The sequence below is a fragment of the Nicotiana tomentosiformis genome, chromosome 6, assembly GCF_000390325.3.
Source record: "Nicotiana tomentosiformis chromosome 6, ASM39032v3, whole genome shotgun sequence".
Taxonomy (NCBI): domain Eukaryota; kingdom Viridiplantae; phylum Streptophyta; class Magnoliopsida; order Solanales; family Solanaceae; genus Nicotiana; species Nicotiana tomentosiformis.
This window is the reverse complement of record NC_090817.1, coordinates 108,892,703-108,905,822: the sequence shown is the minus strand read 5'-3', so window position 1 is coordinate 108,905,822 and position 13,120 is coordinate 108,892,703. Positions and strand designations below refer to the sequence as shown.

Sequence of the window (13,120 nt, the reverse complement as noted above, 5' to 3'; positions counted from 1 at the left end):
AGCTATGCATGATGACCATGGGGTAAATTTTACTGCTTTCCAAGTGGAGGACAAGGCCCGTAGATGGTGGCAGTCCAATCTTCTCGGCAGACCAGCAGATTCTCCTCCCATGACTTGAGACCGGTTCACCTGTATTTTTCTGGATAGGTATAACCCACCCTCTTAGAGGTAAGAGTTGTTATTTCAGTTTGAGAAACTCCAGGAGGGTCAGATGTCAATGACCAACTATGAGGCGAGGTTCTCTAGGTTGTCTCGCCATGCACTTATGATCATTACCACCGATGCAGAGAGAGTGCGAAGGTTTGTTGCAGGTTTGCACATAGGCATTCATGCCACCATGGACCTAGAGGTTGAGATGGGGACTTTTTACCAGCTAGTTATAGAGATAGCTCGGAGGATTAAGGGTGTACGTCAGCGTACCCGGGAGTAGGCTACGAGAGATAAGCAGTTTTGGTATTCTAGAGAGTTCAGAGGTGCCCTGGGTGGGGGCAGAGGCCAATTTGTAAGGGGTTAGTCCAGCAAGCCCACATATTCAGCAGCGCCGCCTCCTCGGGGTGCTCCAGTGCGACCTTATTTTAGCTCCATGCCAGAGAGTTCCTACCCCCACCAGCTATTCAGGGTTGTTCTAGTGGGTATTCAGGCCATCAAGGTCAGACTTCAGGTCAGCAGCTCACTGTACCGAGAGGTTGTTTCAAGTGCGGGGATCTCAGTCATGTGCTAAAGTTCTGCCCCCAGGCTTCGGGGCAAGGGAGTGCAGTAGGGTCAGCAGCCTATGATTATAGCACCAGTTGTCCCACCAATCGTCCGACCACCCGGAGGTGGAGGGCAGGTGGGTAGGGTTTGTCCTAGAGGTGGAAGCCATCCAGGTAGAGTCCAGTCAGGTGGCACTCCAGCTAGGTTCTATGCTTTTCCAACCAGACCAGATGCAGTGGCCTCAGATGTTGTGATCACAGGTATTATTTATGTCTGCGGTAGGGATGCTTCAGTACTATTTGATCCAGGGTCTACGTATTCGTATGTTTCATATTTGTTTCCTCGTTTCCTGGGTGTTCCTCGTGAGCCCCTGGGTACTTTTATCTATGTGTCCACTCCTGTGGGCGATTCTCTTATTATGGATCGGATCTACCGGTCCTGCATTGTTATATTTTGTGGTCATGAGACTAGAGCGGATCTTCTGTTGCTTGATATGACTGGCTTTGAGGTCATCCTAGGCATGGATTGCTTATCTCTGTATCACGCCATCCTTGATTGCCATGTATGTTTGGTAAACAGACAAGGATGAAATTCAACAAGAAGGTGAAAGCACAATACCAGAGACAACTTAAATTATATACATTTAGACTCCTGGGGTCCAAACAGAGTTTTCTCCAAGAGTGGTGCCAGATATTTGATGACTGGATTGATGATTACTCAAAAATGATTTGGTTATATTTTTTGAAAATAAAAGATGAAGCATTTTCGACATTTGTTAAATGAAAGATGATGGTCCAGAGGCAGATTGAAACAAAAGTTAAGCGTCTCCGAACTGATAAAAGGTTGAAATTTTGCAATTCAAAGTTTAATAATTTCTGCAGTAGAGAAGGCAGAGTGAGACACCGTACTTGCGTCAGAACATTTTGTGATAGAGTGCGAAGTATGCTTTCACACTTATGTATTAGCAAGAAATTTTGGGACAAAGCAATCAATACAAGTTGTTATTTGGTGAACAAATCTTCATCCACAACTATCGAGTTCAAGACTCTTTTTGAGGTATGGTCTGATTCGCCTGATGATTATTCCAATTGAGGATATTTGGTTGTCCTGCTTATGCTCATGTGAGGGATGAAAAACTTGAGTCGAGGGCAAAGAAGTGCATATTGTTTGGGTATGCAACTGAGTGCAAAGTTATAAATTGTGGTGCACATATCAGAAGACTCCATTGTTTGTTATTAGTATGGATGTGAAATTCAATGAATCTGCCTCACTCGACAGTTAGAGAAAGAACGTAATAGCCAAAATAGATCGTGGTATCAGTAACCGCATATAGTTAAAAAGTGAATCTCCACTAGCTAGCCTAGTAGTGCAAAAGTAGAGAAAGTGAAGAAAGTGTAAAATATTGATCAAGATAATAATGTTAATACACCTGTGAAATATCAACCATATAACATTGAAAAAGGCAGAGAAAAAAAGAGATTGATCAACTGACTACCAAGGTTTGCAAACGTAGTTGATGAATTTTCTTGGATTTACAAATCCTATTTTATGAGTTGCAGAGATCGTTGATGTACTTGAGTGTAATAGCTATACAGAAGTTATGTCGTCGAGTGTAGAAGTAGATCGGTTGATTGGTATTATAGCCGAAGATATTGGGGCTCTTAATAAGTTTAAGTATTGCCTAGACTTGTAGCTTGTTTGGCCATGTTCCTTTTTGGCCAAAAGTATTTTTTTTTTTTTTGAGAATTACCTTTTTATTCAAATATAAAGTATTTGGCCAAAATTTTAGAAGGAAATAGCGCTTTTGAGCATAAGTAGAAGTAGTTTTTGAGAACTAGAAAAAAATAGCTTCTGGCTAAAAGTTTTTTTTTTTTTTTTACTTTTGAGAAAAATACGCTTAAAAGCACTTTTTAAAGTTTGACCAAATACTAATTGTTGCTCAGAAGTACTTTTCAATTTGATTATCCGAACTCAAACTATTTCTCACCAAAAGTATTTTTTTGAAAAGCACTTGTGAGAAAAACACTTTTCAAAATAAGCTGATTTTAGAAGCACGACCAAATAGGCTATTGGTTGATATGTGAGACAATAGATAGAGCCTTTATGAGGACTAAGGACTAGGCAGAGAGACGTGTTCCTGTTGATAAAGAGAATTCAAGCCAAGAGAAAGATTTGTTATTTACGTCTTGAATTTTTCTCTTGTATTTTTAGAAAACCTGTAATCCCTATAGGTTTAGAAAACCCATTGTTCTAATAGATTTGTAAAAGAAAAATTTATTGTCCTTGTCGGATTAGGAAAATCTTTCTCTTTTAGGTTTGGGACTATTTGAGATCTATATATAAGGGATGTAGCTGGGGATTCTAGAGATTCTACGGTGCTTTTTTCTCATTCATTGTGAAAAATTCTCTCCGGTTCTACCGTGAGGATTAGGCTAGCCGAACCTCGTTAAATCTTTGTATAAATTTTTTTTTTATTTACTTTATGTCTGATTGTATGCTAGTTAACCCACAATCTAACACACGTGTCGAAAAATTCATTACATTTAAAGGAAAGTAGTACGCAATTAATGATGTAAAGTGACAATCTAATTAATAAAAAGTTAGATGGCAATCTTTGAACAATATTAAATAGAATCGTAAGAACATGTTTGCCAAATCTTAAGAGATAAGTATTTTAGTTTTTATATACCCAATGAGGAATATAGTATTGTATACTAAGTAGAGTACTATATTTTTAACACAATTAGCAAACCCAAAGGGTACTGACATGCATGCCTATTTAAGCAGCATAGATTAGTTTCCTTTATCAGAACTGAAATTGCTGCCTGCTTTCCTTTTTAAACTTAATTCACTTTAGTGTGCAATTAACTAAGGTTGAGGAAAATGAGCTCTTTGTTAGCGTCCCAAGCTCAGCTCCTTATCCCATCCAAGACCTCTAAGTTGGGTCTTGGATCATCATTTCCATCTCCATCTCCGTGTTTATCTGCGCGTGGCCGTTTCTGCAAGATTTCAAACTCACTCAGCCAACTAATTGATGATCAGCTAAATATCCCTAAACATGTTGCTTTAATAATGGACGGAAACAGAAGATGGGCTAAGGCTAGAGGCTTACCTGTGCAAGAAGGTCACAGGTTAATTACTCAAAAATTAAAAGAGATTTGTAACATTTCTTCCAAACTGGGAATACAAGCTATCACTGCTTTTTCTTTCTCTACTGAAAATTGGAGTCGTTCCAAGGTACGCATCCTACATTAATGGGAAACTCCAAAGTTTAACCTCATTCCTATTTTGAATTTCGGAATTTATCTACGTACGTATTTTTTTTACATGATTGCATGCATGTTCTCCCAATTACTTAGCCAATCGATATTAGTAAACCAAAACCAAACGCATGCAGAAGTATGTTGACTCGTGAATATAATTGTTTAGCAATAACTCAAGCATGATTTATTCCTCATTTGCAATTTAATAGTTTCGTTTTTCATCCATGACGTGGCGACTAGTATATGATATTTGAACAATATATTTTTTTCCGTTATTTATTTTGAGCAGGAGGAGGTTGATTTCTTGATGCAACTGTTCGAAGAGTTCTTTGAAGAATTTATGAGGTAATTGTTTGTTCTAATATTTACACACACACACACAAATATTTTCAATTTTCTCATTACTTAAAATGAACAGGGTCGGTGTACGAGTGTCTGCTATTGGAGACAGATCCAAACTTCCCATCACTTTACAGAAATGCATAGATTTGACAGAGGAGACCACAAAAGCCAATGCAGGACTTCATCTTATGATAGCAGTAAACTATGGAGGACATTATGACATATTACAAGCAACTAAGAGCATAGCCAATAAAGTAAAGAACGGTCTTTTAGAGTTAGAGGATATCGACAATACATTATTTGAGCGAGAACTAGCTTCCAAGTGTACTAAGTTTGCTAAACCTGATTTACTTATAAGGACTGGCGGAGAACATAGAATCAGTAACTTCTTATTGTGGCAGCTCGCTTACTCTGAATTGTACTTCACAAAGACACTATTTCCAGACTTTGGAGAAGAAGCTCTCAAGGAGGCCATACTTTCTTTTCAACGAAGACACAGACGTTTTGGTGATCACACATATTGAACCATATAATTAGAATATAAAAATCTAATCGATAATTCGATATACTTAATGATATAAGAGGACTTAGATTCTTTTTCAAATACATATATTTCTTATAGAATAATAGTAACAGTTTTTATACTAGTTGCATATGCTGAATGATTTTTATTTTAAAATTCAATTGATAAAATCTTACTTTAAGATAAATAATGTCATGACCCAATTCTCCTATAGGTCGTAATGGCGTTCAACGTTACCGCTAGGCAAGCCAACAGTGAATTAAACTGTGTTATTTCTCTTTTTATAAGTTTTCAAGCAATTAAATTCCATTAATTAAAAGGTTAAGAAACAACAATTTTTAAATAAGTAGACGAAAGCAGGTGAGTGCAATCATAACAATAGAATAATCCAAAACTATATGTATACTAGTGTGTGTGCCAAGACCTGGTGTCACAAATGTATGAGCACTAATAGATTATACAAAACTCTAGCTACTGTCTGAAATGAAAATAGACAGAAATAAATGCAAAGGAGAGACTCTAAGTGTTGCGGAACGGCTCATGAAGCAACTCACCACTAGGACTCGGGATATCTGGGATGCGAGCCGGTAGGACCGCCAGATGCACCTGCCTCAGACCCTGCGTGATTAGTGCAGAAGTGAAGCGTGAGTACATAATAAACATGTACCCAGTAAGTATCTAGTCTAACCTCAAAGAAGTAGTGACGAGGGGTCGACTTCGACACTTACTATGGGCTAACAATATGAATGCAAAAATTCTAAATGAGAATGAGTTATGTAAATAATAATAATAACTCATTAACAAGCAGGAGCAAATAATTCATTCACAAATTGATAAATTCCAAATAAATTCCCGTCATTAATAAGTGTAACCTCATAAGCCACAAAATAATATCGAGAATGATTAGGCTCCAAGTATTATTAAGCACAATTTATGCCGAGGCCGTACGGCCCGATTCAGAATAACGTGTACACTGCCGAGGGACGTGCAACACGATCCATAGAGACATCTATCTACTGTCGAGGCGTTCGGCCCGATCCACAAAAAGAGAGGATACTTTATAAGCATTTGACTTAAACGATATAACAAGGCTAATACACAATGTAATAAAATTTTCATTAACGGTCAAGTAATCCGCTAAGAATTCAAGTAAGTGAAATTCGGTCTTTTACAATTCCCCTAACAAGTTCTAATATAATTTAGGCATTTAAATTAACAAGTAAGGTGCATGCATTATAAGTAATTCATGATTTGGGTCCTAAACTACCTAGACATAAGCATAATTAGTAGCTACGCACGAACTCTCGTCACCTCGTGCGTACGTAGCCCCCACAATTAGAAGAAAATATTAATTTAAATCACCTATGGGGCAAGTTCCCTATTACAAGGTTAAACAAGAGACTTACCTCGTCTCAAGGCTCACTTTCCGGTCACAATTTCATTCTAAAGCCTAAACTCGGTGCCGAACAATCCAAAACTAGTCAAATGTTATATAAATAAATCAATACATGTTCAAAACTTCATATTCTAACTATTAGAGTGATTACCCAACTCAAATTGAAGGATTCCTATAATTCATCTGCGGGCCCGCGTACCCGAATTCCGGAAATTTTCGACGAAAGTTGTTACCGATAACTTCACGAACTCAAATATATAATTTTCTCTCAATCCCATAACCATTTTTGTGGGTAAATCCCATTTTATTTTTATCAAACCTAAGGTTATTCATCTAAACCCGTGATTTTCATAATTTTACATGTTAAATACTACCCATAATCTATGTTTGAAACTCAAATTGTATAGAAATCACTTACCTCAAAGTGCTAGGTGAAAATCCCTCTCCAAAAGCTCCAAAATCGCTAATGAATGAAGGAAATGAGTCAAAAATGGTTTAACTCCCGACTTAAATGAACCCTTCTGCCCAGCGGTATTTTCGCACCTACGAGAGGACCTCCTCTTCTGCGGGACTGCTTCTGCGGTCAACTTTCTGCTTCTGCGGAATACGCTTGACCACTGGCCCATCACATCTGCGGCCAAGTCCCGCATTTGCGAACCCGCTTCTGCGGCTCAACTCGCGCATCTACGAACATGGCCAGGCTGCCTCCCTCCACATCTGCGGACCCCTCCACCGCAAAAGCGAGTTCACTTCTGCGGAGCTCGTTGGACCCTCCACTTTTTGCTTCTGCGCTTAACGCGTCACATCTGCGATGCTGCTTCTGCGGCCGTTCCACCGCATGTGCGAACGCACCAGATGACATGCACCAGGAGCTCCTCTCCAAAGAGCTAACAAGCCCCGTCGACCATCCGAGTCCTATACGGGGGCCTCTAGGTCGAGGCCTCGACCAAATATACCAACAAGTTCGTAAACATAAAACGGACTCGATCGCACTCTAGGAACGCGGAAAACAATATCAACACTAAAGATCACAACCCAAAACTAAATAAATTCCACTTATGAATTTCAACTTTCCAACTTACTCCGAAGGTGCCGAAACATGCTTAAACTACTCAGAATGACTTCAAATTTTGCGTGCAAGTCTTTAATCACCATACAGAACTATTCCCAGGCTGGGAATCCCAAACGGACCTCGATAACATAAAAATCTACTCCAAACCAATTTTAAAGAACTTTAAAACCTTCAAAGTGCCAACTATATATATATATATATATATATATATATATATATATATATATATATATATATATATATATATATATATATATTAAGTGCCAACACGCTCCTGGGTCATACAAAACCTGATCCGAACATACGTCCAAGTCCAAAAATCATCATACGAACCTATTGGAACCGTCAAATCCTAGTTCCGGGGTCGTTTACCCAACCTTAAGGAATCAAGTATTCCGATTTCAACCCGAACCCTTCCAAATTCTGAACTAACCATCTCCACAAGTCATAAAACAGTAAAGCACATACAGGGTATCTTTTTTAGTTGAACGGGGACCTAGAAAGCAAAACGACCGGTCAGGTTGTTTCATTCTCCGCCTCTTAAACAAACGTTCGTCCTCGAACGAGTCTAGAATCGTACCTGGACTGCTGAATAGGTGTGGATATCTGCTCTGCATGTCCTCCTCGGCCTCCCAAGTGGCCTCCTCGACTGGTTGCCACTTCATTGAACTTTTACCACATAAATATTCTTGGACCTCAACTGGCGAACTTGCCTATCAATAATGGCAACTGCTCCTCCTCATAACCCAGGTTGAAGTCTAACACATGCGACATGTCAGCATGATACCTCTGGACAATAGACACTTGGAAAATCGAATGAACTCCCGATAGACTGGGAGGCAAAGAAAGCTCATATGCAACCTCCCCAACTCATCTCAACACCTCAAATGGGCCTATACACCTTAGGCTCAACTTACCCTTCATCCCGAACCTCATGATTCCCTTCATCAGTGAGACTTTCAAGAGAACCTTCTCGCTTAAGATAAAGGATAAATCACGCGCCTTTTGGTATGCGTAACTCCTTAATCAACTTTACCTTTTTCAAGGCATCCTTCACCAAATCAGTACCATATAAATTAGCATCGCCGAGCTCGAACCATCCTATGGGAGCACTACATCGACGACCATATAAAGCCTGAAATAGACCTATCTCAATGTTGGACTGATAACTGTTGTTGTAAACAAACTCGGCCAAAGGCAAGAATCGATCCCACTGCCCTCCGAAGTCAATTACACATGCTTTGAGCATATCCTCCAATATCTGAACTGTGCGCTCCAACTGCCCGTCGGTGTGCGGACGTATGTGTTGAACACTACCCGGGTTCCCAACTCACTCCATACTGCCATCCAGAAAATGTGAAGTAAACTGAGGGCCTCTATCTGATATGATGGATACCGGCACACCATGAAACCGAACAATCTCCTGAAGGCCAACTTCTCCGAACAATACATGCTCACAACCGGAATGCAGTGTGCCGACTTGGTCAACCTTTTGACAAGGACCCAAACCGCATCAAACTTCTGCAAGGTCCATGGCAACCGAACTACGAAGTCCATAGTAATGCGCTCCCATTTCCATTCAGATATAGTCATCTACTGGAGTAGGCCACCTGGCCTCGGATGCTCATACTTAACCTGCTGACAATTTAGACACCTTGCAACATACTCAACTATGTCCTTCTTCATCCGCCGCCAACAATAATGCTGCCTCAGGTCGCAATACACCTTCGTAGCATCTGGATGAATAGAATACCGAGAACGGTGTGCCTCCTCTAGGATCTTCTCCCTCAAGCCATCAACGTTAGGAACACATAGGCGACCCAGGTGTGGCAGAACACCATCATCGCTGATAGTAACCTCCTTGGCACCACCCTGTAGTACCGTCTCTCTGAGAACCAACAAGTTCGGATCATCAAACTGACTTTCCTTGATCTGCTCGGATAGTGAAGACTGAGCGATGATGCATGCAAGAACTCGGCTGGGCTCTGAAATATCCCTCATAAGTCTGTTAGCCAAGGACTAAATGTCCAAAACTAGTGGACTCTCCTCTACTGAAATGTATTCCCAACTACTCATACTCTCAGCCTTTCTGCTCAAGGGATCTGCAACTACATTAGCCTTGCCCGGATGCTAAAAGATGGTAATATCATATTCTTTTAATAACTCAAGCCACCTGCGCTGCCTCAAATTGAGATCCCTCTGCTTGAACAAATGTTGCAAGCTGCGATGATCGATGTAGACCTCACAGGACACCCCACAAAGATAATGCCTCCAGATCTTAAGAGCATGAACAATTGCAGCCAGCTCCAAATCGGGTACAGGGCAATTCTTCTCGTGGGGCTTCAGCTGAAGTGAAGCTTATGCAGTAACTCAACCCTCATGCATCAGTACACAACCCAAACCAACGCACAAAGCATCGCAATACACAATGTACATCCCTGAACTGGAAGGCATCACTAACACTGGTGCTGAAGTCAATACGGTCTTGAGTTTTTTAAAGCTTGCCTCGCAATCATTGGGCCATCGGAACAGAGTACCCTTCTGGTTCAATCTAGTCAAAGGTGCTACAATAGATGAGAAGACTTCCACAAACCGACGATAATAACCTGCTAACCTGAGGAAGCTTCTGATCTCAGTCGTTGTGGTAGGACGAGGCCAACTCTGAACAGCCTCGATCTTCTTGAGGTCTACCTCAATACACTCGCCTGATACAACATGCCCCAAGAATGCCACAGAATACAACCAGAACTCACACTTGGAGAACTTAGCATATAGCTTTTATTCCCGCAAGGTATGAAGCGCCAATCTCAAATGCTACGCGTGCTCCTCCATGCTACGTGAGTAGATCAAAATGTCATCAATTAAGACAATGACAAACGAATCAATATATGGCCTAAACACCCAATTCATCAAATCCATAAATGCTGCCGAGGCGTTAGTCAAACCAAAGGACATCACTGGAAACTCATAATGGCCATATCTATTCCGGAAAGCCGTCTTCGGAATAACTAAATCCCGGATCTTCAACTGATGGTACCCCGATCTCAATTCGATCTTAGAGAACACCCTGTCACCCTATAACTGGTCAAACAAATCATCAATACAAGACAACGGGTACTTGTTCTTAATGGTAAGTTTGTTCACTATTGGTAATCAATGAACATCCGCATAGTCTCATCTCTCTTCTTCATAAATAACATTGCTGCACCCTAAGGTGATACACTTGGTCTGACGAAGCCCTTTCCTAGCAACTCCTCAAGTTGTTCCTTAAACGTTTTCAACTCTTTTGGATCCATACGGTATGGTGGAATAGAGATAAGCTGGGTACTTGGAGCTAAATAAATACAGAAATCGATATCACAATATGATGGCATGACTGGAAGATCAGAAGAAAACACATCGGTGAACTACCGGACTACGGGCACTAAATCAATCGTCAGAGACTCTGCAGTAGTATCTCGAATATAAGCTAGCTAAGACAAACATCCCTTCTCGACCATGTGTCGAGCCTACAGAAAAGAGATAACTCGACTAGATGCACTGACGTACGAACCCTTCCACTCCAATCTAGGCAAATCTAGCATCGTAAAGGTAACATTATTGGCACGACAATCAAGGATGGCGTGATATGGAGATCACCAGTTCATGCCCAGGACGACCTCAAAGTCGGTCATATTGAGCAACAGAAGATCCGATCTAGTCTCAAAATGACAGAATGTAATAAATGCAGGACCGGTAGATCCGATCTACAACAACAGAATCGTCCACATGAGTGGACACATAGACAAGAGTACCCAAGGAATCACGAAGAACACCTAGGAAATGAGCAAACAGAGATGAAACATATAAATATGTCGATCCTAGGTGAAATAGTGCTGAAGCATCCCTACCGCAGACAGAAATAATATATGTGATCACGACATCTGAGGCCACTGCATCTGGTCTGTCCAGAAAAGCATAGAACCTAGATGGGAGCGCCACCTGACTGGCCTCCACCCGACTAGCCTCCACCTCTAGGACGACCCCTACCCACCTTCCCTCCTCCTCTAGGCTGTCGGACAGCTAGTGGGGCAACCGGTGCTATAATCATATGCTATTGAACCTGATGCACTTCCTTTCCTTGAAGCCTAAGGAAAAACCTTCGCACATGACTGAGATCCCTGTACTCGAAACAACCTCTCAGTACGGTGGGCTACTAACCTGAAGTCTGACCCTGATGGCATAAATACCCACTGGAGGAACCCTGAATAGCTGGTGGGCGGTAGGAACTCTCTGGCATGGAACTGAAATAAGGTCGTACTGGAGCACCCCAAGGAGGCGGCGGTGCTGGACATGTGGGCCTGCTAGAATGATCCCTCACAAACTGGCCTCTGCCCCAAGCCAGGGCACCTCTGAACTCTCCAGAATACCGAATCCGCTTATCCCTCATAGCCTGCTCCCGGATACGCTGACGTACACCTTCGATCCTCCGAGCTATCTCTACAAGTAGCTCGTAAGAAGTCCCCATCTCAACCTCTCGGGCCATGGTAGCATGAATTCCAGTGTGCAAACCTACAACAAACCTCTGTACTCTCTCTGCATCGGTGGGAATGATCATAATTGCATGGCGAGACAACTCAGAGAACCTCGCCTCATAGTCGGTCACTGACATCTGACCCTGCTGGAATTGGTCGAACCAAAATTGTGGCTCTTCCCTCTGAGAGGGCGGGATATACCTATCCAGAAAAATACGGGTGAACTGGTCCCAAGTCATGGGAGGCGAATTTGTTGGTCTACCGAGGAGATGTGACTGCCACCACCTACAGGCCATGCCCTCCAGCTGGAAAGTAGTAAACTCCACCCCATGGGACTCCAATATCCTCATGTTATGCACTCTATCCTTACACTGATCAATAAAGTTCTAGGGGTCCTCATATCGCTCACCTCTAAAGAAAGGAGAATGAAGCCCGGTCCATCTGTCCAATAGCTTCTGCGCATCACCGGCCGCAGCTGGTCTGGGCTCAGGTATAGCTGCTACAACTGGCTGAGCTCCGCCCACGGGTAGTGCGCCCAAGGTCTGATGTACGACAGTTGCATACCCTGGAGTTTAAGCGGTAGGGGTGTGTGCTCACCCTCCCGCCTGAGTTATGGCTGGGTCTGCTGGAAATGAATCAGTCTGGGTCATAGTATCTATTAACTGCAGCATACGGCCCATGACCTCCTGGAAATTTGGCGCGAACATGAAATCTACCGGGGTTGGCTCTGTTGCAGGCACCTCGCCCTGCTCCTCAATAATAGGATCCTCTACTAAATCCACTGGTGGCATCACTGGAGCAGCTCTAAGACGCCATCGTCCTCTACCATGAGCTAAAACTCTCCCTCCGCCTCTGCCTCGGCCTCTAGCAACAGGGGGAGCCGCACCTCCATGGTCTGGAACATCCGCTGCGCACATTCTCACCATATGTGAGAGAATAAAAGAAATATTCTTAGTACCACATCAATTGCACGATAGGAGATGAAGGAGGAGTAGTTTTATAACACCCTATAGCCTCTCAAATATAAGTACGGACGTCTCCGCACCGATTTGCAAGGCTCTATTAGGCCTGCTCCTAATTTGTGAGACCTACATGAACCTAGTGCTCTGATACCATGTTGTCATGACCCAATTCTCCTATAGGCCGTGATGGCGCCCAACATTACTGCTCGGCAAGCCAATAGTGAATTAAATCATGTTATTTCTCTTTTAATAAGTTTTCAAGTAATTAAATTCTATTAATTAAAAGGTTAAGAGAACAACAAATTTTAAATAAATAGACGAAAGCAGTTGAGCGCAATCATACAATAGAATAATC

At 41.9% G+C, this 13,120-nt stretch overlaps 2 protein-coding genes across 2 annotated transcripts; one reads left to right on the top strand and one right to left on the bottom strand.

Annotated features, from left to right (window-relative positions):
- The first annotated feature begins 3,392 nt into the window (after positions 1-3,392).
- LOC104092858 ((2Z,6Z)-farnesyl diphosphate synthase CPT6, chloroplastic-like) lies at positions 3,393-4,951 on the top strand. Its single transcript, XM_070177676.1, has 3 exons — positions 3,393-3,930; positions 4,246-4,301; positions 4,375-4,951. Exons 1-3 carry the CDS (start codon positions 3,577-3,579, stop codon positions 4,820-4,822), a joined length of 858 nt encoding a protein of 285 aa, XP_070033777.1. The 5' UTR covers positions 3,393-3,576; the 3' UTR covers positions 4,823-4,951.
- A 3,931-nt stretch (positions 4,952-8,882) lies between these two features.
- On the bottom strand, positions 8,883-12,729 carry LOC138894563 (uncharacterized). The gene is made up of 5 exons (XM_070179267.1): positions 12,401-12,729; positions 11,490-12,004; positions 9,795-9,994; positions 9,463-9,635; positions 8,883-9,294 (listed from the first exon to the last, which is right to left on the bottom strand). Exons 1-5 carry the CDS (start codon positions 12,727-12,729, stop codon positions 8,883-8,885), a joined length of 1,629 nt encoding a protein of 542 aa, XP_070035368.1.
- Between the last annotated feature and the right edge of the window lie 391 nt (positions 12,730-13,120).

Coding starts and splice junctions, on each gene's coding strand:
- LOC138894563 (XM_070179267.1), bottom strand. CDS start 12,729: ATGGTGAGAATGTGCGCAGCGGATGTTCCAGACCATGGAGGTGCGGCT. Junction 12,005..12,400: donor GCCATAACTCAGGCGGGAGG/GTGAGCACACAC, acceptor TTTTCTGGATAG/GTATATCCCGCCCTCTCAGA. Junction 9,295..9,462: donor CTCAATTTGAGGCAGCGCAG/GTGGCTTGAGTT, acceptor CTTGGCTAACAG/ACTTATGAGGGATATTTCAG.
- LOC104092858 (XM_070177676.1), top strand. CDS start 3,577: ATGAGCTCTTTGTTAGCGTCCCAAGCTCAGCTCCTTATCCCATCCAAG. Junction 3,931..4,245: donor AAAATTGGAGTCGTTCCAAG/GTACGCATCCTA, acceptor TATTTTGAGCAG/GAGGAGGTTGATTTCTTGAT. Junction 4,302..4,374: donor TTCTTTGAAGAATTTATGAG/GTAATTGTTTGT, acceptor TAAAATGAACAG/GGTCGGTGTACGAGTGTCTG.